This window comes from Anomaloglossus baeobatrachus, chromosome 4 (genome assembly GCF_048569485.1).
Source record: "Anomaloglossus baeobatrachus isolate aAnoBae1 chromosome 4, aAnoBae1.hap1, whole genome shotgun sequence".
NCBI lineage: Eukaryota > Metazoa > Chordata > Amphibia > Anura > Aromobatidae > Anomaloglossus > Anomaloglossus baeobatrachus.
Window position 1 is genome coordinate 382,668,591 of NC_134356.1, and position 27,347 is coordinate 382,695,937.

Genomic DNA, 27,347 nt, shown 5'->3' on the forward strand with positions numbered 1-27,347 from the left:
CATACTTGAATCCTGCATTTTTAACCAGTTTTCTCCTCTGCAAGCTATATCTCTTAATTTGCAATTCACTCTGAGCTGGTAGGAGAAGACTAGCTGCCATGATCTCCTCTATACACATTACAGCACTATGAGGGGGATTTCTGATCTTCATTCCTTTTTTAGCACATATGATAAGCAGAAATATAAAGGAAATTATACTCAATACTGAGCTGTCTGGATGTGAATTAAGCTTTGGGATAAGGTTAAAAAGACTTAATATAGTGCTCAGCAGGAGTTTTCTGTGCTCTCCTCTGCCTGTTTTTACACTGTTGTCCTCTTCCTCCTACACTCAGTGAGCTGCTAGCCCAGATTGACCGAGTAAGATGGATTTGAGTTAATTTTTCAGAGTGAATGACTAGTTTAGGAGGCACAAGAGAAAGTAAAAGGTGTCCTATAAGTGTGGAAGGAAGCTGATTTTTTTGATAACATATACTACAAATTTGTTTACCTTCTATCTTTAGATTCAGCAGACATACCAGAAATTATCTGTATACTAACATAAATTGTCTAGAAATAAACTTAGTCTGTTAATGCAATACAAAATTTATGATAATTTTTGTTTGTATTCATGAGAAAAAATAAAAAAAATGTAAAAATGCAAACAGCCTGTTCAGAAAGAAAGAGGATGTGAACTCTAGTGCCATCTATCCAATGCACAATCCTAGAAGTTGATATTGACCCCTTGACTTTCAGAATTGCTACAGTAAATAGCAGTAAAGTTCAAATCCTCTTCCTCACTGAAGAGGCTATTTGCATATTTAAATGACCAGCGTAGTAGACTGGAGTGCGCCGAATCCCGCAAACTGGTGAAAAGCCGGATGTGTGAAACTAACCTAAGAGATTCAGAAGGAAAACAAGGCCAGTAGGGAAACTAAAAAAAGACAGCTGGGGTAAACTCCACAACCATACAAAGCAACAATAACTACAAGCAACAGATAGTCTGGGAGACCACAACACAGCAGACCAACTGAGATAAAATTATAGGTAACATAGGAGGAAGTACGGGGAGCTGATGTGATAGGCTCCCTCACAGCAGGTGATCAAATAGATTAAACAACCAGACTAGCAGAGGTTAACTTTTGCTAGTGATGGGCCCCACGGGGTCTTGGGAATACTCGTTACCGCGCTGGTGAGGGTCAGGGGATGTCACGGGTGGCCCTGCCCGGTCACGGGTGGCCCTGCCTGGATTCATGACCCCGTCGGTGTCAATAAAAGGGATGGATGGGGATGATGATGAGGAAGGGGTTGAGGATGTTGGGAGTAGTTGTCTCGTGACGCCACCTGTGGTGTGCAGCCAGGGATTAGCCGCTGCTGCGGGTGATGTCCTCTGGGGCGAATGGTGTCGCAGCTCAGATGGTTTGGCTTCCTACAGGTAAAGCCAGGCCCCAGGGAGGATGATGGTGGTGGTACCGGCCATTGGCTCCTAAGCGGGGAGCCGGCGCCGGTAAGGACGGGCTGACAGAGTGGATACGGTTCAAGGTCTTTACTCACTGTATGATAGCCGCCCACGGAATGCCGGTTTCTGCCGTGATGGGCTCCAGCTGATCCCGGATAAGTCGGAGATCACCATAGGTGTCAGAGTCTGTCCTTTCACAAGGGTTACCCCTTGATGAAGTGAAGAACCTGGGCTGAGCTTCCTGCTCCAAGCCTCAGGCTCTGAGAAGAAGTTGAAGATTATAGTGTCATGTTGCCAGAAGTGTGGTCCCGACTTGACTGACTATTGTTGCTAAGGTTGCTCCTACTTCTACCCCAAGTGGTCCCCGCCCCCCCAGGTGGTTGACCTAGTGACCGGGAAAGTCCCATGCCTCGTGGCCACCCCCAGTCTACCCTAGGTCAGTCCCCAGTGAGAAGGCACCTAAGCTGTATGTAAAGTGAAATGTGGAAACACCAGTGATTAACCTCCTCCTCACCCAAGATGAATACTGCACCTTAAATGAGATGCAGTACCCTGTGGCGACTGAAGCCTCAGGGGCGCCACACTAGCTTACCTATGAATCAGCCCAGACACCACGAAATCTGGTGGAGTGTCAGAATCTGCAATCTGAACAAGATGTGACTCTGCCAAGACAGTCTTCGAAGTTAGAGAAAATCTCCGTGTGACATACTGCTCTTCTGTCTCCATGCAGCACACCTTCAGAAGCAGCAGCATCCAGCAGAAGTACAGAGCAGTGGGCCAGCTAGCACTGATGCGAGCTACATAATTTATTATTAAGCACCAGAATGGGATTGTATATGTCTGTGCTATTTTCTTTAATGCTGCATCTCATTCCTACTCTCTACTATCCTTTCAACAGCCTACAACTGGCATCAGTAATCTGACTCATTAGTGAGCTAGAAGCCTGCCTTGACCAAGAAGAACTTAGCTGTATTTCTGAGTGAATGATGATTTCAGGAGACAGGGGAGAGGAAATGGCTCATAAGTGGAGTAAGAAGCATATTTCTCTGCTAAGATATATATGAAAAAAAATTATATTCACTTATACTCTTGATTTATGCAGTTTGCTGAAAGAATAGTGAACGTTTAAATAAATGACTATGACTATGCTCAGTTTAAAATGAGAGTGAGAAGTTAAATGTCATTGGTTTAAACATGATATTTTGTATCTACAGACTTAACTTTCTACTAATAGAAAAAGGTTCATATCATATTTCATACTTTATGTAATATATACTGTGATCCATATATACAATATGTCAATGCAAAGTGATGATGGTCATCAATTATGATGAAACTCCATTTCTAATCCATTAGTGGATTTTGCTGGCAATGAAATACATACAGAGGGTTTAGCGCTTTAATTAAGATCCATCCTAAAATGGATGCTTGCCATGGAGTCTGCATTTAGTGTATAAATACATAGTTCAGATGACAGACTTCAGGTGTTTAATATTGGTGATCATTAGGTCGCTAATGGAAAACATCTGAGTTGGTTTGGATCCATTTAGCTACTTACTGTTGCTAAAAGTAATACTTGTTACTCTGACTGTAGAAATATTAGGCTATCAAAGGTAAAATACAGTTATAATACTATTATATAAGGGGAGAGGATAGAGGATGTTATTATTACATAACTCAGTAGTTTCAAATAGCCATTTGTAGCCATCACTACTCTAGTCTTTTTGTAGTAGGAGTTGCTTTGGTTACATTGCTGTGTGCAGGGCACCAAGCACAATGTAATCAGTGTGGATGTGATGGCTTCCTCCCACCCCTGTATTGAACTGCCACCATACTATGTATTTCTGTACATCAGCATCAGCACCTTCATTTGGGCACTGATTGTGAGTGTAGCATTAACCACTCTCCAATTTGCTGGGGAGTAGGTGACGCTGCATCGTTCTCTTTCAACTAGTACCACTCCGACTGGAAAGTGTGGGCCACAGTATCTGCTAGATTAGGGGTCTCAATCTTGCCCACAGGCAACGTAGACCTTTTGACAATCGGTCCAGCAGACCACCTACCAATGTATTGAAGGAGCCACTCAGAGACAAGTTCCCTGCACAGCTATACCAATCATAGACTCGCAGCTGATGTCATACACCGACGCAAGCTGCTGGCCTCTGATTGGCCTGTGGCTGCAATTGGGCTGGTTGTGCAGAGAGCTTGTTTCACCATGGCTTCAATAATCCAAGGATGCACATTCAACTGAAAGAAACAGCTGGCATTGGTGGCCCCCTGGGCCAGGCCGTGATCGTCAAGAGGTCTATGGTGCCTGCAGGCCGCATGTACAGAAAAGAGGACAGAGAGGGAAGAGAGGACAGATGAGAAGAATCTTTTTTATGTGAATGTCAAGAACAGCACAATAGGGCACATTTGTACAGGATAAGGACACTATTACAAGAAGGGGACCAGGATTGGGGAAATTAATACAAGATGGGGACAAGAATGGGCATATTAGTACAAGAAGGTGACAAGGATGGAGCATTACTACAAGATGAGGACAAGGATGGAGGCATTACAATAATATGAGGACCAGGATGGAGCATTACTACAAGATGAGGACATTACTACAAGATGGGACATTACTACAAGATGGGGACCAGGATAGGGCACATTACTACAAGAAGGGGACCAGGATGAGGACATTACTACAAGATGAGGACCTGGATGGGACATATTACTACCAGAGGACCAGGATGGGGCACATTACTACAAAAAGGGGACCAGGAAGGGGACATTACTACAAGATGAAGATGAGTATGGGGCACATTATTACAAGAAGGGGAACATGATAGGCACATTACTAAAAGAGGACTAGGATGGTGCATTACTACAAGATGAGGACCAGGATGGGGCACATAACTACAAGAAAGAGAAAAGGTGGGAAACATTACAAAAAGGGGACCAGGATGACCATATTACTACAAGAGGACCAAAATGGGACATTACTGCAAGATGAAGATAAGGATGAGGGACATTTCTACAAGATGGGGGACCAGGATGGGACACATTATTACAAGATACTGGCCAAAATTACTATATGGTGCTAACTGTACGACAATATTACTTACAAAAAGTAAAAATTACAAAATGTAAAAAAAAGGTAATAAAAATAGTTAAAAGAAATTCAAACTATATATATATATATAGATATATATAGATATATATACTGTATATATATATACATATATATATGCAAAAATAAATAGAAGTGCGCATTTGTAATCACCCCATCCATAAAGGCCCAACAAAACTTCTATATCCCATATGTTGAATGCCATTTACAAATATTATAATAAACGAGTACTAAATGTTGTAAAAAATAGAGTGATCAAAAGGTGTATAGAAAAAAATATGGCATCACCCAAAAATTCACTTTGCCTGCAAGGAATGCGGACCATATATCCAGTAAAGTTTGAGGCCCCAGCACTAGAGTAGAAAAAATTAGGTATCAAGCCCCCCTGCTATTAGCTGACATACTGTATATAAATGCCTTAGCGTGTCAAGTGGTCATTCAACCACATGGTGACAATATTTTGGTTATTAACTGATACAAGATATGTTAAGGAGTAGATGAGGCTCGGCTCAACTGCTAAGTAGGTGCTCAGAAGAAAAATAGTCAATAGTGCCAAAGTTTAAACCTTTTTCTACAAGATACGTTAAGGCATATATACAGTATAATATATAATTAATTGATGGTTTCCAAGTTACAAGAATCTAGGTTCTTTCTCCAATTACACCTCACTTATCTGCTTTATGCATAGAATTTTCCTAATATGAGCGGAATAGTTCTGATTATTAAGCATGGAAGGTCTACAAAGAAATCAACTGTTTCACAGCTTCTTTGTGAGCCTGTCAGCAGACACAGACTGTCAGCAACCCTATAGGCTGCAAACATGTTTCTGCACAAGAGAAGATGTAGTCAGAATAATATTAGGAAAACATCCCCAAACAATGTAAAACTGTGTTACGGTCATCCCAAAACAAGGTTCTAAGTGGTGACGCTAACCTATGTACTGTTTTTAAGGAAAAAAAGTGGATTTTTGGCATAATAAACAATAAAATATTACATTTCTTTATTTGTAATCCATTAAAAACAAGCGTTCAAGTATAAAATCTCATCTGTTTCCCATATATAGCAGTACATTAACACTAGAAGTCCCAGAGAGGGGTCATTTAACATTTCTACCTTTGGAACCCAGAGACAGGTGGAATGACCTGAAGGATTTTAGCTAACATCATATAATCACTGTCTTTTGTTCTGTAATTAAGGCCATTACTGTCGCACCACAGGAGGTTGTTGTTTTCCATTGAGTTTAGCCATTTAGTTTCTAGTTAATTAGGTCAGTTTGGACTAAGGCGGGCTTTGGACGTTGCGACATCGCAAGCCGATGCTGCGATGTCGCACGCGATAGTCCCCGCCCTCGTCGCAGGTACGATATCGTGTGATAGCTGGCGTAGCGAAAATTATCGCTACGCCAGCTTCACATGCACTCACCTGCCCTGCGACCGTCGCTCTGGCCGGCGACCCACCTCCTTCCTAAGGGGGCGGGTTGTGCGGCGTCATAGCGACATCACACGGCAGGCGGCCAATAGCGGCGGAGGGGCGGAGATGAGCAGGATGTAAACATCCCGCCCACCTCCGTCCTTCCGCATAGCCGCCGGCGGCAGGTAAGGAGATGTTCCTCGCTCCTGCGGCTTTACACACAACGATGTGTGTTGCTGCAGAAACGAGGAACAACATCATACCTGTCGCGGCACCGGCATTATGGAAATGTCGGTGAATGCAACGATGATACGATAACGACGTTTTTGCGCTCGTTCATCGTATCATCTAGCATTTACACAGTACGATGTCAAAAGTGATGCCGGATATGTGTCACTTTTGATTTGACCCCACCGATGATGTCGCAACGTGCAAAGCCGCCTTAAGGGTCATTTGACCCTCTTTCAGGACTTCAAGGGGAGCTCAAAATTTCTGGAACTTCTAGTGTTAAAGGGGTGGGCTGAAACCTAAAATGTATTTTCTAACTATCTATCTTTACCCCCTAACCACTTTTGTAACTATCTTTATTACACAATTCCATACACTTCTCGATATCTATCTAAATCTAATCCCTAAATATGTTTATTTTACTGCCCTTCTTGTGACATTTTATTTAACAGGAGTTTCAAACAAGATGACCCAGGAGCTGCAGTCACTGCCCATAGTGTTCACTGCCACTCCTAAAACAGGAAGGCACCAAGGTGCGGCACTGCAGTTACTTGCTAGTTTGCCCCCTGAATATGTCCTGGATGATGGATGATGAATACTGTGGCCGAGGTTAGTGGAGCCTCCTACTTCTCTCTCTGTTGCCACTTCCGTTGCTTGTGTGAAATACGTTGCAGGTGGTAGTGCTAGTAGTAAGTGAAACCAGCGCTGCCCCACAGCACCTAGCACCCTGTAGCTCACTACTTCTATCATTGCCCCTTTTTGACAATTCATTTTAGGGAGGTGCTAGAAGCAATGGATGGTGATCATGTCACAGACTACATCTACTACTGCCCCTAGCTGACGTCTTTCACACAAGCAATGAAAGTGGCAGCAGAGAGAGGAGTAGCATGCTGGTGCTGCACTAACATCGCCCATCACCCAATATCTAGGATACAAGTTATCCTCAGGGGGCCACAATGTAAGAAACTAGTAAGTATCTGCAGCGCCGCCACCGGTGACGTCCTGAACCCTGCAGAGAGTGACGGCAGCCTATATCTCCTGTGATGTTACGTTGAAGACTCCACTCAAACGAAATGCCACAGGAAGTGCAGAAAAAAAATACTTTTAGGAATTAGATAGGGATAAGTGTAAAGAACTGTATAATAAAGATACCCGTAATTACAAAAGTGATTAGGGGGTAATAGATAGTTACAAAATAAATTATATGCATTGGACCACCCCTTTAATCATAGTATATCTAAAAGGATCATGGGAGCATTATGTACCCCAATGAGAGCCAATCACATGAAAGAACATGTGAATTACATAATAATATATGCTTAGAAAGAAAAAACAAACACAAAATAAAATGTGCAAACAAATAGAAATACATATAGAAATACAGATAATAGATGAAGAAAAAATTTGTAGTATTCATGCTGCTTGGATATTTGGTATCTAGGAATAGTATCCATAATACTTTCTGTAATACAACTTCCTTCCCTATTGGGACATCTAACTTATACTATTCCATAAAAAAAATCAAGTTGATAGGTCACAACTGTGCATTGTTACAGCATGTTTGACTGCACCAGAATGCAATTTTTCTGCAGCGATGCAATTTTTCATTTTCTACTTGTGCATCACACATATCGCCTGTTACAACTTCTACATTTGATGCAGTAAACTACATGGTAGAAATTGAAGTTGATGAAAGCCTCGATCTAACGGCTCCCAGCCTGTGGCATTAACATAGATTGTTTTTTGTTTTGAGTAATTGCACATTCGTTGCATCGGCTGCCGACACTTGTGAAGAGCCAAGAAAGGTTAGACGGATGTTCACTGAAGAGTCTGGGAGATTAATACCTAAAGGACGATCTCTTCTGTGTAGCTAGATGTATACTTAGAAGAGGTCAATCTTTATATAATTCACATGTTTTAAATGTTTGGCTTGCACTGGTTTAAATAATGTTCCCATGTACCTTTTAGATGTACTATGATTTGGGCCAATCAAACTGCTCAGATTTTGCACTTGTCACGTGGAACTCCAGATTTTTTATGGATTAGAGACAAAATAATTTTAATATTTTATTGGTGGTTGTGCCGTAAATGCTCTATATTACTTTGTACATTCGCGGTCTATCACCACCAGAATCTGGCACCCAACAGACTATCTATGCTCCAAGGCTGTCTATTTACAAACATGGTACGCTAGCTCTTCTTTTTTGTGTTTCCTTTATACTAGAGCTGAATTGTACTGGCTCAGAGTAGGAGGCAGTGAGCAGTGCCTTAAGCTTAGGGTCACCCTTAAAGCATCACTCCAGCGGTTTTGTTTATTTCACCGCTGGAGTGCAGTAAAATTTGTATGCAATGCAGGCAGACTTTGCTATACATACAGTCAGGGCCAGAAATATTTGGACAGTGACACAAGTTTTGTTATTTTAGCTGTTTACAAAAACATGTTTAGAAATACAATTATATATATATAATATGGGCTGAAAGTGCACACTCCCAGCTGCAATATGAGAGTTTTCACATCCAAATCGGAGAAAGGGTTTAGGAATCATAGCTCTGTAATGCATAGCCTCCTCTTTTTCAAGGGACCAAAAGTAATTGGACAAGGGACTCTAAGGGCTGCAATTAACTCTGAAGGTGTCTCCCTCATTAACCTGTAATCAATGAAGTAGTTAAAAGGTCTGGGGTTGATTACAGGTGTGTGGTTTTGCATTTGGAAGCTGTTGCTGTGACCAGACAACATGCGGTCTAAGAAACTCTCAGTTGAGGTGAAGCAGAACATCCTGAGGCTGAAAAAAAAGAAAAAATCCATCAGAGAGATAGCAGACATGCTTGGAGTAGCAAAATCAACAGTCGGGTACATTCTGAGAAAAAAGGAATTGACTGGTGAGCTTGGAAACTCAAAAAGGCCTGGGCGTCCACGGATGACAACAGTGGTGGATGATCGCCGCATACTTTCTTTGGTGAAGAAGAACCCGTTCACAACATCAACTGAAGTCCAGAACACTCTCAGTGAAGTAGGTGTATCTGTCTCTAAGTCAACAGTAAAGAGAAGACTCCATGAAAGTAAATACAAAGGGTTCACATCTAGATGCAAACCATTCATCAATTCCAAAAATAGACAGGCCAGAGTTAAATTTGCTGAAAAACACCTCATGAAGCCAGCTCAGTTCTGGAAAAGTATTCTATGGACAGATGAGACAAAGATCAACCTGTACCAGAATGATGGGAAGAAAAAAGTTTGGAGAAGAAAGGGAACGGTACATGATCCAAGGCACACCACATCCTCTGTAAAACATGGTGGAGGCAACGTGATGGCATGGGCATGCATGGCTTTCAATGGCACTGGGTCACTTGTGTTTATTGATGACATAACAACAGACAAGAGTAGCCGGATGAATTCTGAAGTGTACCGGGATATACTTTCAGCCCACATTCAGCCAAATGCCGCAAAGTTGATCGGACGGCGCTTCATAGTACAGATGGACAATGACCCCAAGCATACAGCCAAAGCTACCCAGGAGTTCATGAGTGCTAAAAAGTGGAACATTCTGCAATGGCCAAGTCAATCACCAGATCTTAACCCAATTGAGCATGCATTTCACTTGCTCAAATCCAGACTTAAGACGGAAAGACCCACAAACAAGCAAGACCTGAAGGCTGCGGCTGTAAAGGCCTGGCAAAGCATTAAGAAGGAGGAAACCCAGCGTTTGGTGATGTCCATGGGTTCCAGACTTAAGGCAGTGATTGCCTCCAAAGGATTCGCAACAAAATATTGAAAATAAAAATATTTTGTTTGGGTTTGGTTTATTTGTCCAATTACTTTTGACCTCCTAAAATGTGGAGTGTTTGTAAAGAAATGTGTACAATTCCTACAATTTCTATCAGATATTTTTGTTCAAACCTTCAAATTAAACGTTACAATCTGCACTTGAATTCTGTTGTAGAGGTTTCATTTCAAATCCAATGTGGTGGCATGCAGAGCCCAACTCGCGAAAATTGTGTCACTGTCCAAATATTTCTGGACCTAACTGTAAATACATATGTGCTGTGTAATAAATCCACAACAAATCCTCTCTGTGTGAATGTACCTATAAAGCACCCCTCCAGTATTTTGTGTTTTTTTAGTGCTGGAGTGGTGCTTGTCCACTGCTTTGACATTGATAGCCTGTCCTTAAGATAGGTTATCAATATCTCATTGGCCAGGGCCCGACAACCCGCACCCCCGCCGATCAGCTGTTCTTATTCCCAGTGGCAGTAGCAGGCAGCCGTAATGCTCAGTTCCGGCGCTGCTCCGTCTTCTGATAGCGGCTGTGGCCGGGTGCGGCACATCTGCCTCCCATTCTAATCAATAGGATGCGTATGTGCAGTACCTGGCCGCGGTCACTATCAGAAGAAGGTGAAGTGCCGGAACTAAGCATTTCCAGCTGCCTGTAGCCACCGCTGGGACCAAGAACAGCTGGGGTTGTGGGGTGTCAGACCACGGCCGATCAGATACTGATTACCTATCCAAATGATGGGCCATCAATGTCTGCCTTATAGTCCCTTTCCGGACGCTTCTCCTATAACTACACCTCTGGTGATTTGTGACCTGTCGACTGCTCAAGTATGTCATGGGTGCCTGATATTCCAACTTAATAAATGTCTATGAGAGCCTCGTTCTGCCCTCATTCTGGCTCTTACAGAGTTGTATTGGGAGCTTGTGACATAGTTTCTGACTTCTGAACAGTCTGAAGTTACTGTCACAAGTTGGTGCCTCAGGACCGGAGTTGTGTCAGTAAAAGGAGAAGCCGCTGCAAGTTGAGTCTATGATAAGGGGCAGGGAATTTAGATTTAAAGTTCGCAAAAACAAAACACTGGAATGGAAACGCAAGTGAATGGGGTTAGAAGTCCTGTGCATCAGATTTGGTATGACTTGCTTGCTGTAGTTGCAGTACCTTCAGAGTCACAATTCTCATGTACTGCAATGTAGCAGCAAAATGTAGCAAACCTTGATAGTGCAACAGGTATCCTGGCCAAAATAGCTGTGTAGCCCCATCTTTCAGTTTACTAAGGGGTACTTTGCACACTGCGACATCGCAGGCCGATTCTGCGATGCCGAGCACGATAGTACCCGCCCCCGTCGCAGCAGCGATATCCTTGTGATAGCTGCCGTAGCGAACATTATCGCTACGGCAGCTTCACATGGACTCACCTGTCCTGCGACCGTCGCTCTGGCCGGCGACCCGCCTCCTTGTTAAGGGGGCGGGTCGTGCGGCGTCATAGCGACGTCACACGCCAGGCGGCCAATCGGAGCGGAGGGGCGGAGATGAGTGGGATGTAAACATCCCGCCCACCTCCTTCCTTCCGCATATTCTACGGAAGCCGCAGTGACGCCGGTAGGAGATGTTCCTCGCTCCTGCGGCTTCACACACAGCGATGTGTGCTGCCGCAGGAGCGAGGAACAACATCGGACTGTCGCGTCAGCGTAATTATGGATTACGCTGACGCTGCAGCGATGATACGATTACGACGCTTTTGCGCTCGTTAATCGTATTATCGAGCCTTTACACACTACGATGTCGCATGCGATGCCGGAAGTGCGTCACTTTTAATTTGACCCCACCGACATCGCAGCTGCGATGTCGTAGTGTGCAAAGTACCCCTAAGTGTAACTATGCAACTATGATAGTGATTACTTGGCTTTGAGAAGCAAATGTCTCATTTTCCTCTTTAAATCCAAAGAATGTGGAGAAACATATTGTTGGAACATGTTGTTTTGTAGGAATCCTCTTTTTAATCTGAATATTGCACTAACAATTGCAACAGATACCTGACAGTCCTGTATAGCTCCAGAAAGGCCTCACTCACATTAGCGTTTATATCGGAAGAGTGCAATACGAGAAAATCTCACATTTCACTCAGACCAATGTTAGTCAATGACACAGAGCAGATCTGTGATTTGGCATGAGAAAACGACTGCAGCCTCCTGCCAGTGACTCGCATTGGATCATGTGCACCCATGCAAGTCTATGGGTGCATGCGAAAATCAGACTGCACTGATGTCATCCACGTGCAGTGCAATATACGCCAATAAGACAATGGAGAAGATGGAGAAATTAATCTCTCCTTCTCCCCACCTATAATCTGATTCTTGCATGTGAGAGAATTGTAGCACAGTATAATAGACATGCTCTAAGCAGAGTCTGAGCCAAGTGTCATTAACATATAGCGTCCGATTCCCTTGCATGGATGCTATACACTAGTGTGACCCCGGCCTAATACACAGGCCAGGATAGTGATAATCATTAGTCATATTTACTGATTGACATTTGGCATTTTTGTTCCATATGATTAAGGCTACTTTCACATTTCCATCATTTTCCCTCAGTCACAATCCGTTGCTTTGAGAAAAAACTGAATCCTGCAAAATAATTTGCAGGATTCATTTTTTTCCCAATAGACTTGGATTAACGACGGATTGCGACTGCTGGCCTTGTGTTGTATCTGTTGCACGATGGATCAGTTGTAGAATAATTGACTGTCGGGCGGAAGCAACGGACAATGTAACATTTTTCGGAGCGTCGAAACAACGCACTACGCAGGATTCTGTCGTAATCCGTCAAGAGGTATAATGGTTGTCTATAGTGCAGGATTCCGCCGTAATCCGTCGCACAGCAGATCGCAGTGCTGGATTCCGTCATTTTCCACTGAGCATGCCCAGTATGTACACATTCACATTGCAAGGCTCCAGATTGGCTTGATATGAATAATCCACATAATTCTGCACAATTTTAGCTATAACACCATTCATTCTGCCCCTTTCTCTCCAAACTGTCACAGATGGCCTGTGAAAACACAGTTATATAGGTCTCCAAAATGTCTGGCACTCCCATTGGGCTGTCCCAAATAAAACAGATCACGACGGATCCGTCGTAAAACGGACGCACAACCGATTTAATGGACACGACGGATCAGTTATTTCACAGGATTCCTGTAAACGGAATCCTGTGCAATAAGGCTATGTTCACATTTCCATTGTTTAGGATCAGTCACAATCCGCTGCTATGATAAACAACACAATCCGTTTAGTGGATTCCATTGTTCCCATAGACTTGTATGAGCGGTGGTTTGGGACTGATGCCCTTGCATTGCATCCGCTGCCTGACTGATCAGTTGTGGAACGACTGAATGTCGGGCGGCAGGAACGCAGCATGTAACGTTTTGTGAGCAGCGGAATCCTTTTGTTTTCACTGCGCATGCTTAGATCTTTTATACTGAAAGCATTTCACCAACGCAATCCACTTTCTCATGACAATTCTTGTACAACGCATCAGTCAAAAGCGTCAAGCAACACAGGTGACTGATGCAAAAAAACGGAAATGTGAACATAGCCTAATTCATCCGTTGCGTCCGTTGACAGCTAAATAATGACGGATTCATCGTTCCGTCGCAACGACAACTTGGTGGATTTGAAACGACGGAAATCTGAAAGTAGCCTAATTTAGTAGCATATTAAGTTAATTTAAATTGTCTTGGCGCTACTTTACAGGTTAAATGAAAAATGAAAAGAATATTTTATTTGTTATAAATTTTCCTGACATGGAAGGATAAAACAATATATAGATACCATCAGCTTGCACTTAGAGTATGAACAAACTTGCACTGCTGGCATAAAATTTGGAAACCCATTGAGACTTGTCACTTCAGGGCCGTTAATGGGGAGTAGCCACTGGGGACGCACCTGTCCAACTAGTCTTCTCTGTGGCTCGATCTTTGTCAGTTAGTAATCTATGTCTTTCTCTGAAACGTGTTTGAGAGTTAAACATACCTGGCTGAGATCATGCAGCCAGCGCCTGATTCATTCTGCCAATGGATTGGGCAGCATTTATCAGCTGTCAGGGTCGCTTTAAAGCAGGGGTTTCAAAATCGGCTGGGTGTATGGGCCGCACAGAGGGAAAAAAATAATTTGGGGGGCCACATTCTTTGCAGGACAAAGTGACATTTTTATTGGTACCATATAAAATTTTTTTTTTTTTTTACACACCTTTGGATCACTGATTTTGAACATTTTCACTTGTCTATTTTAGCAAACGTGCACATTCTTTGTTTAAATATAAAAAAAATATATATATATTTTTTTACATTTTATTTCTTTCTGGTAACTAATAGTCTTACAATTAGCACTATATAGAAATGTATATGTTTTAGTAATGTTCCCCATCTTATTGTAAGGTGCCCATCCTTGTCCCCTTGCAGTATTGTGCCCCATCCTAGTCCCCATCCCACAGTAATGTGCTCATACTTGTCCCCATCCTAAAGTAATGTTCCCCAGCCTTGTCCCCATCTTGTAGTAATGTGCCTCATCCTTGTCCCCATGTTATAGTAATGTGCCCATCCTTATCCCCATCCTATAGTAATGTCCCCATCCTTGTCCCTATCTTATCGTAATGTGCCCATCCTGTAATAATGTGTTCATCCTTGTCCCCATCCTATAGTAATGTCCCCAATCTATAGTAATGTGTCCATCCTTGTCCCCCATCTTATAGTAATGTTCCCCATCCTTGTCCCCTTGTAGCAATGTCCCCATCCTATAGCACTGTCCCATCCTATAGTAATGTCCCCATTCTATAGTAATGTGCCCATCCTATAGTAATGTGCCAACCTTGTCCCTATCCTATAGAAATGTCCCCAATGTTCCCCATCCTTGTCCCCTTGTAGCAATGTCCCCATCCTATAGTACTGTCCCATCCAATAGTAATGTCCCCATTCTATAGTAATGTCCCCATTCTATAGTAATGTGCCCATCCTATAGTAATGTGCCAACCTTGTCCCCATCCTATAGTAATGTGCCCATCCTATAGTAATGTGCCAACCTTGTCCTCATCCTATAGTAATTTGCCCATCCTGTACTAATGTGTTCATCCTTTTTGCCATCCTATAGTAATGTCCCCAATCTATAGTAATATGTTCATCCTTGTCCCCCATCTTATAGTAATATTCCCCATCCTTGTCCCCTTGTAGCAATGTCCCCATCCTATAGTACTGTCCCATCCTATAGTAATGTCCCCATTCTTTAGTAATGTGCCCATCCTATAGTAATGTGCCAACCTTGTCCCCATCCTATAGTAATGTCCCCAGCATTATCCCTATTCTATAGTAATATTTCCCATCTTTGTCCCCTTGTAGTAATGTCAGTAATGTCCTTATCCTGTAGTACTGTGACCATCCTAGTCCCCATCGTATAGTAATGTGCTCACCTTGCCTCCATCCTATAGTAATGTCCCCAGTCTATAGTAATAATGTCCCCATCCAATACTATTGTGTCCATCCTTGTAATGTCCCCATCCTATAGTAATGTCCCCAGCCTTATCCCCATCCCATAGTAATGTGCGCACTTTGTCCCCATTCTGTAGTAATGGGGGGGGCAGTGACTATAACTTACCGATCGCTCCCCTCACTTTCCACAGACTCCGGAGTGAAGCTGAGGGGAGCGGTCTCCGGCCCCAGATCCACAGTGATTGGACAGATCGGTCACAAGGCCAGTCTGTCCAATCAGAGCTGGGGGCGGGTGAAACTGAGGTCACCCAGCTCCAGCCAATGATCAGTGCTACAGCTGCATTGACCATGGCTGGATTTCAATGTTTTAGCCATTTTCAATGGTTGAAACATTACAGTGGCTGTGATTGGCTGACGAATGCCTCTCAGCCAATCACAGCCTCCGTAGGTCCGGGGAGGAGACACCACCCCTCCTGAGGTCAGGCAGAGGTCCCCTCCTCCCTGAATCTAAGGTACTGTATTTGCAAAGCGATCGCAGCAACCGGGGCTGCGATTTCGCCATGACATACTCGGTATGTCATGGCTCCTTAAGTACCAGGGAGCCATGACATACCCAGTATGTCATTGGTCGCTAAGGGGTTAATATGCCGTGCTTCACATACATACACACACACACACACACAATAAAAAAAAACACCATTTTTCTCACCTGTCCCGTGCTCCTTCGGCTGCCTCATCTCAGCTTCGTGCGGCCCCCAGGCCCATGCCCCTGTTCAATATTGCGGGCGGTGCAGGGGCTGCAGCCACTGTCAGTGATTTATGTCAGATGATTGTGTTGCCGGCGCGAGAGCGCAGCGCCTGCAAAACATTCATCTGACATAAAGTGCAGGCACTGGCTGCGGCCCCTGCACCTGCCGCGATAATAAACAGGGGCACGGGTCAGGGGGCCGCACAAAGCAGCCTGAGGGGCCGCATGCAGCCCACGGGCCGCGTGTTTGAGACCCCTGCTTTAAAGGATAACAGTTAACAATGATTAGAGATGAGCGGACCCAAAGAAGTTCGGTTTGGCGGGTGCAGCCAGACTTTTGAAAAAGTTCGGTTTGGGACATGGACTTGACATGAACCCCAACAGAAGTCACTAAATTGGGCAGTTCAGGTCTTCGCCCACATGCAGCCACCCATAAACAAAACACATCCGGGGGTGGATGGGCGGGATTTTTTTTTTTGGGTGCACACTATATCTAATCATGAACTTGATACCCCAAGGCGAGACGATCAAACACTGCAAGCTCTCGCACTGGGTGGAGCACCGAGCGTACCCGAGAACAGTGATGCTCTCGTGAGTGATGTTCATGAGTAAAGGACCCAATCTCCAAATCTAAACTCTGTGTTTTTTGTAAAGTCTGTGTTTGGTGCAAACACCCAACCTCAGGTTCACTCATCTCTCTCAATGATACATTAGGTTAATATTTTCAAATATTCTTTACCTCTTTGTATAAATATTAATTATAATGTGTATATAATTGCAAACGGCTTCCACATTTTACTCCAGAACTGCCAGTTTGTTCATACTCTAATATACATAATCTATTAAATATTTCTTACAGTGATGATTTAAGCATCCAATATCAAATACATAATATGTAGTTATGTATGCTTATTATGATACAGAGAAAGTCACCATCCGAGCCAGTCAAAAGCAATACTCAAAATATAAAAAATGTATTGATCTCTTACCTCAGTCAGATGTGGAGTTGGGTTAAATCCACAAAAATTGCATACCATCTTCTTGCATTCTGTACATGTATTAAAATTAGGAATGTCCTTTGAACCAATATTTAGTTCTGTTTTACAGAGAGGACATAGTGTTTTTGTCTCTTTGATTTTTTCAATAATTTCTGGCTCTGTCTTTGCAGTCTTGTTTACTTCTGGAATGTCTCTCTTTGTTTCTTTCTCTGAAATTTTTTTGTCATCTACCGCTTTTTTCAAAGGACTCGATTTTGGCTCCTCTGATATTTTTGAAGGTACTGGCTGTGTTTCTTTGTTTATCACAGGTAGTTTGGGTGAATGTGGGACTGTAGGCTCTTTTATTGGTTTTTGATTATCAGCTATTTTTTGTGCAGGTGCAGGTTGCTTGGGTGTTGTTCCTTGTGTGCTTTGTGTTTGAGCACCTGGTTGAGCTGAAGTTGATATAAAACTGGAGGCTTGGCTAAATATTGATGCACCAAACCCAAAGAGCTTTCCAGTCACTGTTTCTTGTGGTGTGGTAGGTTGTATTTTTGGGGCTTCAGTAGCACTTCCTAGATTTAAACTGAAACGTCTTCCCTGTTCTTGTGATTTAGGAGGCTGTGCTGTAGGTTGTGCTGCTACTTGTGGAGTTCCAGGTTTAGGAAGAGGACTTGGTTTTGTGGATGCAATAGGCTGTGAAGTTGTTTGTGAAATGACAGGCTTTTGAGGAGGACTAGGTTTTGGACTTCCTGGTGCACTAGGAGGTTGAGCTACAGGCTTCTGAGGAGGACTAGGTTTTGGACTTCCTGGTGCACTAGGGGGTTGAGCTAGAGGCTTGTGAGGAGGACTAGGTTTTGGACTTCCTGGCCCAGAAGACTGTGTGGTTTGTGGTGCTGAAGGCTTATGAAGGGGACTAGATTTTGGACTAACTGTAACAGAAGGTTGTGGTGCTTGTGGTGTTTGTGGAGCTACAGGTTTATGAAAAGGACCAGATTTTGGACTTCCTGGCTCAAAAGGCTGTGATTGTGGAGCTACAGGTTTATGAGCAGGACTAGATTTTGGACTTCCCGGTCCAGAAAGCTGTGTTGATTGTGGAACTATAGGTTTATGAGCAGGGCTAGGTTTTGGACTTCCTGGTCCAGAAAACTGCGTTGATTGTGGAACTGCAGGTTTATGAGGAGGGCTAGATTTTGGACTTCCTGGTCCAGAAGGTTGTGTTGACTGTATAGCTACAGGTTTATGAGCAGGACTAGGTTTTGGACTTCCCGGTCCAGAAGGCTGCGTTGTTTGTGGAGCTACAGGTTTATGAGCAGGGCTAGGCTTTGGACTTCCTGGTCCAGAAGGCTGCGTTGACTGTGGAGCTACAGGTTTATGAGCAGGGCTAGATTTTGGACTTCCCGGTCCAGAAGGCTGTGTTGACTGTGGCGCTACAGGTTTCTGAGCAGGGCTGGATTTAGGACTCCCTGGTCCAGAAAGATGTGCTGATTGTGAAGATGCAGGTTTATGAGTAGGGTTAGATTTTGGACTTCCTGGCACAGAAGGCTGTGAAGTCACAGGTTTTTGAAACAGGCTAGGCTTTGAACTTGAAAGTTCTGGAGATTGTGATGCTTGTTGAGCGACAGGTTTATCCAAAGGACTTGGTTTGGGACTTATTGGCAGAGGCACCTCCTTTTGAGCTAACTGGTTAGCTGCAAACATCTTTTTTGGACTTTTTGAATAATCTTCTTTTAGGTGTGATGTTTCTACTTCTTGAGCAGTTCTTTGCTGTTGACCTGGTAATGCAAACTGTTTCAATTCTTTAGCTGATTGTTCAAAGACTGTCTTTATAGATTCAGTTATTTTAGTTTCTGCTGTTATAGTTGAAGAAAGAGCGGAATCAGGTTTAGTCTGAGGATGTTGAGAAGATACAGTCTGCGCTGGTTCAACTGGCTGCTTCTTTTCAGGTACAATTGGTTTGGATTTTTCTGATATTGTGGGCTTACCTGTTCTACTTTCTGTTGTTGGTTGATTAAACTTGGATGGTGAGTCCGGCGCAGAAAATTGGTTTGGTACCATAGGTGATGTTTTCAGGACTTGTTTATGTAATTTTTCTGGCACTACATTAGGCTCCTTCTTTGGAGAAGAAGCAGATACCCCTGTTGATGGTGCTGCAGGTTTTTGCTTGCCTGGCTGTGGCATAGGTGGACCAGCCATATCCATACCAAGGGCTCTCTGCATCTGACAGTTCAAACAAAGCCATTCTTGCATCTGTTAAAAGAAAGCAACATAATATTGAATACATTGAAGTTCACTGTATAAAATGTCATATATTCAATCTGAATCTTTTTTTAATTTACAGACTATCAGAAACATGTTTTTATTATTTTCATTATTATTACTATTATTACTACTATTCATATAAAAAAAGAATTTCATATGATAAGCAAATGCAGTTTAATTACCTTACTTCATAGCTATTTTTTAATTTTCTAAGTCAGCATAGACCATGCCCTTTTTTTAATTGATTTTAGCATTCTTGCCCTTTACCTTATTCTATGTTGCTTCAATAGCACAAATTAATTGTACTAAAAAATGACATGTGTAAACAGAGTAAGCACAATATGAAAGTTATGTTTTATTTTTCCATTTTCGTGCTAGAGATTTTAGAACAAACAGTATTTTTAAAATTCTGTAAAACATGTGAAATCTTGTAGATTAAAGACAACTATTGTATCCAAAATCTACTGAGCAATATTTTAGAACATTTCACTTTTTAAAGTACACACGAAATATAAAGATTTGTAGTTTCAGATTACTATATTATGCAGGTGCATAAGAACATTTACAATACAAAGCTAAAACCAGAGTTCTACTGGTTTTCTGTCCCCAATACAGAGCCTACATGGATAAAAGAAAGCTAGAGCTTAGCTGAAAGGTTGCATGACTTAAAGGGAACCTATCATGTAATAAAACACTATTAACCTGTACATATGGGGTTAATCTGCAGGTTAAAGGGGTATTCAGGGGAGATTAAAAAAAAACAAAAAAACTTGTACTGTCATTGCCCTCATACACTGTAAAGCTGAGCTGGCCACTGGAGTTCTATTATCTTTATATCATTAATAAATCAATAAAATAGTAGCTGCTCCTGATGCCTCACCCCTCCCATATGGGACATTATGTCACAGACCAGTATGAAGCTTTGTGCTGCAACAGAGAACAGGGGGTGTGGCGGGGTGTTGGTGTCGGCTCCTTGCTCTTCCTACCTGCATGTCCCTTGATACTTGCTTCTATCTAGTCTTAGAACAGAGGGCTTATGTTCTTCCTACCTGCCAGCCCCCTGATACTTGATTTTATCCAGTTTTAGAACAGGGGACTTGGCGGGGTGTTGCCATCATTTCCATGCTCTTCCTACCTGCCAGTCCCCTGATACTTGCTTCTATCCAGTCTTAGAACAGGGGGTGTGGCAAGGTCTGGCCATCGGCTTCATTTTCTTCCTACATGCCAGCTCCTGATACTTACTTCTATTCAGTCTTAGAACAGGGTGTGTGGTGGGGGCGTGGCCATTGGCTCTATGTTCTTCCTGCCTGCCAGCCCCTTGACACATGCTTCTATCCAGTCTTAGAATAGGGAGCATGATGGGGCGTAGTCGTTGGCTCCATGCTCTTCTTACCTGCCAGCCCCCTGATACCTACCTGCCTGTACCCAGTCTTAGAACAGGTTGAATGGCAGGGACATGGCCGCTGGCTCCATGCTCTTCCTACCTACCAGCCCACTGATACTTGCTTCCACCCAGTCTTAGAACAGGGGGAGTAGCCACCAGTTCCATGCTCTTCCTACTTGCCAGTCCCCTGATGCATGCTTCTATCCAGCTTTAGAACAGTGGGCATGGTGGGGGCATGATCGCTAGTGCCATGCTTTTCCTACCTGCCAGCCCCCTAATACTTGCTTCTATCGAGTCTAAGAACAAGGAGCATGGCGGAGGCACGCTGATTGGTTCTATGCTTTTCTTACCTGCGAGTCCCCTTATACTAGCTTCTATTCAGTCTTAGAATAGAGGGCTTGGTGGGGCAAGACTGCCGACTCCATGTTCTCTTTGCTGCCAGCTCTATGCTCTTCTTACCTGCAAGTTCCCTTAGGCTATGGGCCCACGGGGACAGTGTCCTGCGGATATATCCGCAGGACATTCCGCAGGAGCTCCCAGGAAACCGCACCACAACTTCTGTCTGTTTGCATGCTGCGGAATGTCCTGCGGATATGGTGCGGGCATTCTGCATTGAGGATACAGTACCATGGCTTCGGCACTGTATCCTCAATGCAGAACAAGTGCTGCAGTGATCGGGTGTTCAAACTTACCTCCATCATGCAGCACCTCGCTTTCCGGCGGCCGTGTCACTCTGTCAGCGTCTGCAGGAGAAGGTGGGCGGGCCTGAACTAGCTCCGGCTGTCACATGACCGGAGCTCGTGCAGGCCCCACCCACCTCTTCCTTCCTGTACCTGGATTCACCGCGCTCCTGTACACCGGACGGAGAAAGTGACTCCGGTGAGGCAGGTAAGTATATGGGACCCTGCGGAGAAATCCGCAGGAATAATTGACATGCTGCTGATTTTTCTGCAGGGAAATACGCATTATTTCCGCTGCGGAAAAATCCGCAGTGTGGGCACAGCAGTTCCCAAATGCCATAGAAATGGCTGGGGAGTAGCTGCGCTGCAGATTTTTGAAAAATCCGCGGAATTTCTGCCAAAAATCCACGGCAAATTCCGCGGATTTTCCGCAGCGTGGGCACATAGCCTTACACTTGTCTCTATCCAGTCGTAGAACAGGAAGCTTGGTGGGAGAGTGGCAGCTGGCTCCATGCTCTTTCTACCTGCCAGCATTCTGATACTTGCTCCTATCCAGTCTCAGAATAGGGGGCGTGACAGAGGTTTGGCCTCCATTTCCATGCTCTTCCTACCTGTGAACCCCCTGATACTTGCTTCTTTCTAGTCTTAGAACAGGGGGCATGGCTGCCAGCTCTATGCTCTTCCTATATTCCAGGCCCTTGACACTTGCTTCTATCTATTCTTAGAACAGGGGGCATGGCAGGTTGGAAGAGCATATAGCCTGCGACCATGAGCAGTCTTCTCTGCTTCAGCAAAGAGCTGCACGCTGGTTTGTGACGTAACATCCCATACAGGAGGGGTGAGGAGCAGCTACTATTTTATTAATTTGTAAGTGATCTAAAGACACTAGAACTGCAGTGGCCAGCTCAATTTTATAGTGTGTGAGGGCAGGGACAGTACCATTTTTTTATCTCCTTGGAGTACCCTGTTAATCTGAAACTGCCTTGGGCCTACATTTAGGCGGGCTTTGCACACTACGACATCGCAGGTGCGATGTCGGTGGGGTCAAATTGAAAATGACGCACTTCCGGCATCGCATGCGACATCGTAGTGTGTAAAGGCTCGATGATACGATTAACGAGCGCAAAAGCGTCGTAATCGTATCATCGGTGCAGCGTCGGCGTAATCCATGATTACGCTGACGCGACAGTCCGATGTTGTTCCTCGCTCCTGCGGCAGCACACATCGCTGTGTGTGAAGCCGCAGGAGCGAGGAACATCTCCTACCGGCGTCACTGCGGCTTCCGTAGGATATGCGGAAGGAAGGAGGTGGGCTTGATGTTACGTCCCGCTCATCTCCGCCCCTCCGCTCCTATTGGCCGCCTGCCGTGTGACGTCGCAGTGACGCCGCACGACCCGCCCCCTTAATAAGGAGGCGGGTCGCCGACCAGAGCGACGGTCGCAGGACAGGTGAGTCCATGTGAAGCTGCCGTAGCGATAATGTTCGCTACGGCAGCTATCACAAGGATATCGCTGCTGCGACGGGGGCGGGTACTATCGCGCTCGTCATCGCAGCATCGGCCTGCGATGTTTCAGCATGCAAAGTACCCCTTAGAGTCCCGCTGCAGGGAGGAAATAAACTTTATTTCTCCCAGGAACCTCAGGCTTTCAGGCACAGGGGAGGGCCGGTGCAGCTTCAGTTCCTGCTTTGTGCCTAGTGAGGGGCGGCTATAACCACACCCCCAGCACTGACTGAAGGCACACCGGCCCACATCTAAGACTGAAAGCCAGAGGCTGCAGGGAGGAATAAAGTTTATTTCCTCCTGGCAGCGGGACTCTCAGTGCAGACTTAAAGTCAGAGTGCTATTAACAGCAGACTAACCCCATATCTTCAGGTTAATAGTGTTTCTTGCATGACAGGTTCCCTTTAATTTTCATACATAAATCATCAAATTACAGGCAGAAAGATTCCAATGAAATAAAACACATTACATTTTTTTCTTTTACATTTAATGTAAGGACTAGAAAGCATGACATTACTCATAAATATAGTTAGCTGTGGGCATTTACTCAGCTTGTTAGATTTATAAAACCAAAGCAATGTTGTAAAAATGATGTTAAACAGTGGAATGTTTCGTCGAGGGTCCCTTTTCTAAAATGATGCCTGTTGACAAGCCTTGACTCATTATGCTCAATAAGTATTTTCTAATTACATTTGTGGTATATCACTCTGCAACAGCTCTGACTAACAGGGTGGATCCAATGCAGAGAACTCTATTTAAGCTGGATTCAGGCCATATCTTGATCCCTACTCAGAGGTCATCAGTGGCTTCTGTCTAAATACCTAAAAATTGCTATTCAGACTTTCAATTGACAGTACCATTAACTTCAAACAGGCAAACATAGCCTACAATATGAAACTTTAGACCGCCCTTATAGAGGTGTCCATCATTTCAGCTGAACAAAATTGCTTCACAAGCTATGAAAAATGGTATTCAGATGTGATCTGATCGCCTAACAGAAAAGGTACAGTAAGGCTGCTTTCACACATCTGGTTTTTGCAGTACAGCACAATCTGGCTCAAAAACCTATGCAACGGATGCGGCGAAAAAAACTGATCCGTTGCATAAGTTTTTCCCGTCCGTTTTTTAACGGATGCGGCTTGATACTGAGCATGCGCAGTTTAAAAAACTGCATCCGGCAGCAGGATGCGTTTTTTGCCGCAGGACGCCGCATCCAGCGTCCATAGGCTTTCATTGTAAATCGCGCCGCATCGCGCCGGATCCGGTGCTATGTGTTTTTTTCCCCGCAGACAAAAACGTTCACTTGAATGTTTCATCCAGCCGCCGCATCGGCTAAATATGCCGCATCCGCCAAAAACACAACGCAAGGCCATGCGGCACAATCCGGCGCTAATAAAAGTCTATGTGAAAAAAACGCAAAAAAAAAACGGATGCGGTTTTCCCGCAAAGCGCCGTATTGTGCCGCACAGCAAAAAACGGATGTGTGAAAGCAGCCTAAAACTGTGACTGTAGGTTCCTTTTTAAAGAGGATGCTTGGCTATTGCTTTATGGGCTCATGTGATTTGACCAAAAAGTGTACTAAGAACCTGAAATTTATTTTATAGTTCAATATTGTCTACAAAGTAATAATGGAATCCAAAAGTCATGTTCATATATACAGTATGAGTACATAGATTGCATTTATATTTTTTGCTTGTATACTGTAGCAATACAGTCACAGCAACCTGAACCTGTACACAGTGGCGTAGTGTCAATGACGGCAGACCATGTAGCCACTATGGGGCCCATGAGTTGGGAGGCCCGGTGCCAGTGTTCACACAGGCCCCTTCCCCCACCCGTCATCAAACTTTCAACTATATCGGCATCACGAATATCGACACACTTGAAAGTAATGATGAAAGAGAGCGTGAACTGCTGTACACTCCCTCCATAATTCTCCCGCTGCGCCTGAGATCTGACAGATCAGTACAGGTTAAAAAGCAAAAACTGTGATCGAATCAGTTATTCTAACTCATATCTTTCTGAACTTTTCCCCAGTTCATGTTTTTCCAAGTAAAAAAAAATTCTGATATGCAAAATGGAATAGAGAATCAAGAATTCAGCAAATGAAATGGAGACTTGATGATAAGTGCTTATAGCTTGTGATTGCATACAATATTCATCACATATTTACATATTTGTAAATATTTCTTAACCATTTCAGTTTTCCTAAATGTGCATATACCGTATATTACATACAGTAAATTGATTTACTTTATTAAGCAATTTATGATATGTCCATGCTTAAAGTGATTTACATTGGGTGTCTACATTCCCTGTGAGAACACTTGGGAATGCGAGTAGCACGGCCCCAAAATAGATTGTATATATACAAATCTATATGCCTGGAATAAACATACAAAGTATGTATCTAAAACAAATAAGAAACAATAATATTCAATAAGGTCAAACAAGATAAACAACGTGACGGATATTTGTGAAATGTATTCTATACTATAGTACTATATGTACATATACTGTACGTATATACTTTATTTATATACAGCCCTGGCAAAACTTAAGAGACCACTGCAAAATTTTCAGTTTTTCTGATTTTTCTCGTTATAGGTATATTTTTGAGTAAAATGTAAATTGTTCTTTTATTCTATAAACTACTGACGTCTCTGAATTTCCAAGCAATAAATTTTGTATTTATTTTCTGAAAATGAGAAATGGTCAAAATAACAAAACAATGCATTGCTTTCAGACCTCAAATAATGCAAAGAAAACAAGTTCATAATCATTTAGAAACAACAATACTAATAATGTTTTAGTTCAGGAAGAGTTCAAAAATCAATATTTTGTGGAATAACCATGATTTTTAGTCACAGCTTTCCTGTGTCTTGGCATGCTTTCCACCAGTCTTTCACACTGCTTTTGGGTGACCTTATGCTACTCGTGGTGCAAAAATTTAAGCTTCTTTATTTGATGGCTTGTGACTATCCATCTTCCTCTTGATTACATTCCACAGGTTTTCAATGGGGTTCAGGTCTGGAGATTGGGCTGGCCATGAAAGGGTTTTGATGTGGTGGTCCTTCATCCACACATTGATTGACCTAGCTGTGTGGCATGGTGCATTGTTCTGCTGGAAAAAAACAGTCCTCAGAGTTGGGGAACATTGCCTGAGCAGAAGGAAGCAACTGTTTTTCCAGGATAAGCTGATATGCAGCTTGATTCATGCGTTCTTCGCAAAGTTTAATCTGCCCATTTCCAGCCTTGCTGAAGCAGCCTTAGATCATCACCAATCCTCCACCAAATTTCACAGTGGGTGAAAGACACTGTGACTTGTACGCCTCTCCAGGTCTCTGTCTAACCATTAGACGAACAGATGTTGGGCAAAGCTGAAAATTAGACTTATCAGATAAGATTAGCTTACTCCAGTCCTCTATGGTTCAATCGTTATGGCTTTGGCAAACTTCATCCTGGCTCTCCTTTGCTTCTCATTGATGAAAGGCTACTTTCTAGCTTTACATGACTTGAGTGCTGCCTCTAGGAGCTTGTTACGAACTGTTCTTGCCATGTACTTCACCCAGCTGCCATCTACCATTCCTTTTGTAGGTCACTTGATGTTACGGTTGCTGCGAGCACTGGAGACTATGTCCAGATTTCTTGCTACTGCACATGTGCGAGCGCTGGAGACTAAGTCCAGATTTCTTGCTACTGCACATGAGCGAGCGCTGGAGACTAAGTCCAGATTTCTTGCTACTGCACATGTGCGAGCGACGGAGACTAAAGCTGGTGTCACACACAGCGACAACGACAACGACGTTGCTGCTACGTCACCATTTTCTGTGACGTTGCAGCGACGTCCCGTCGCTGTCGCTGTGTGTGACATCCAGCAACGACCCGGCCCCTGCTGTGAGGTCGCCGGTCGTTGCTGAATGTCCAGCTTCATTTTTTGGTCGTCGCTCTCCCGCTGTGACACACACATCGCTGTGTGTGACAGCGAGAGAGCGACGAAATGAAGCGAGCAGGAGCCGGCACTAGCAGCTGCGGTAAGCTGTAACCAGCGTAAACATCGGGTAACCAAGGGAAGACCTTTCCCTGGTTACCCGATGTTTACGCTGGTTACCAGCCTCCGCCCTTGCTGCCAGTGCCGGCTCCTGCACTGTGACATGTGGCTGCAGTACGCATCAGGTAATTAACCCGATGTATACTGTAGCAAGGAGAGCAAGGAGCCAGCGCTAAGCAGTGCGCGCGGCTCCCTGCTCTCTGAACTGTGACATGTAGCTGCAGCACACATCGGGTTAATTAACCCGATGTGTACTGTAGGAGAGCAAGGAGCTAGCGCTAAGCGCGGCTCCCTGCTCTCT

General features: G+C 43.8%; 1 protein-coding gene across 5 annotated transcripts in view; it reads right to left on the bottom strand.

Moving 5' to 3' along the window:
* PCLO (piccolo presynaptic cytomatrix protein) overlaps positions 1-27,347 on the bottom strand; it is a 540,339-nt gene that overhangs the window by 384,141 nt on the left and 128,851 nt on the right. For all 5 annotated transcript variants that reach the window (XM_075345226.1, XM_075345222.1, XM_075345224.1 and 2 more), the window contains exon 3: positions 17,181-19,418. In XM_075345226.1, the coding sequence (XP_075201341.1) occupies positions 17,181-19,418 (2,238 nt within the window). The remainder of the gene's footprint in view (positions 1-17,180; positions 19,419-27,347) is intronic.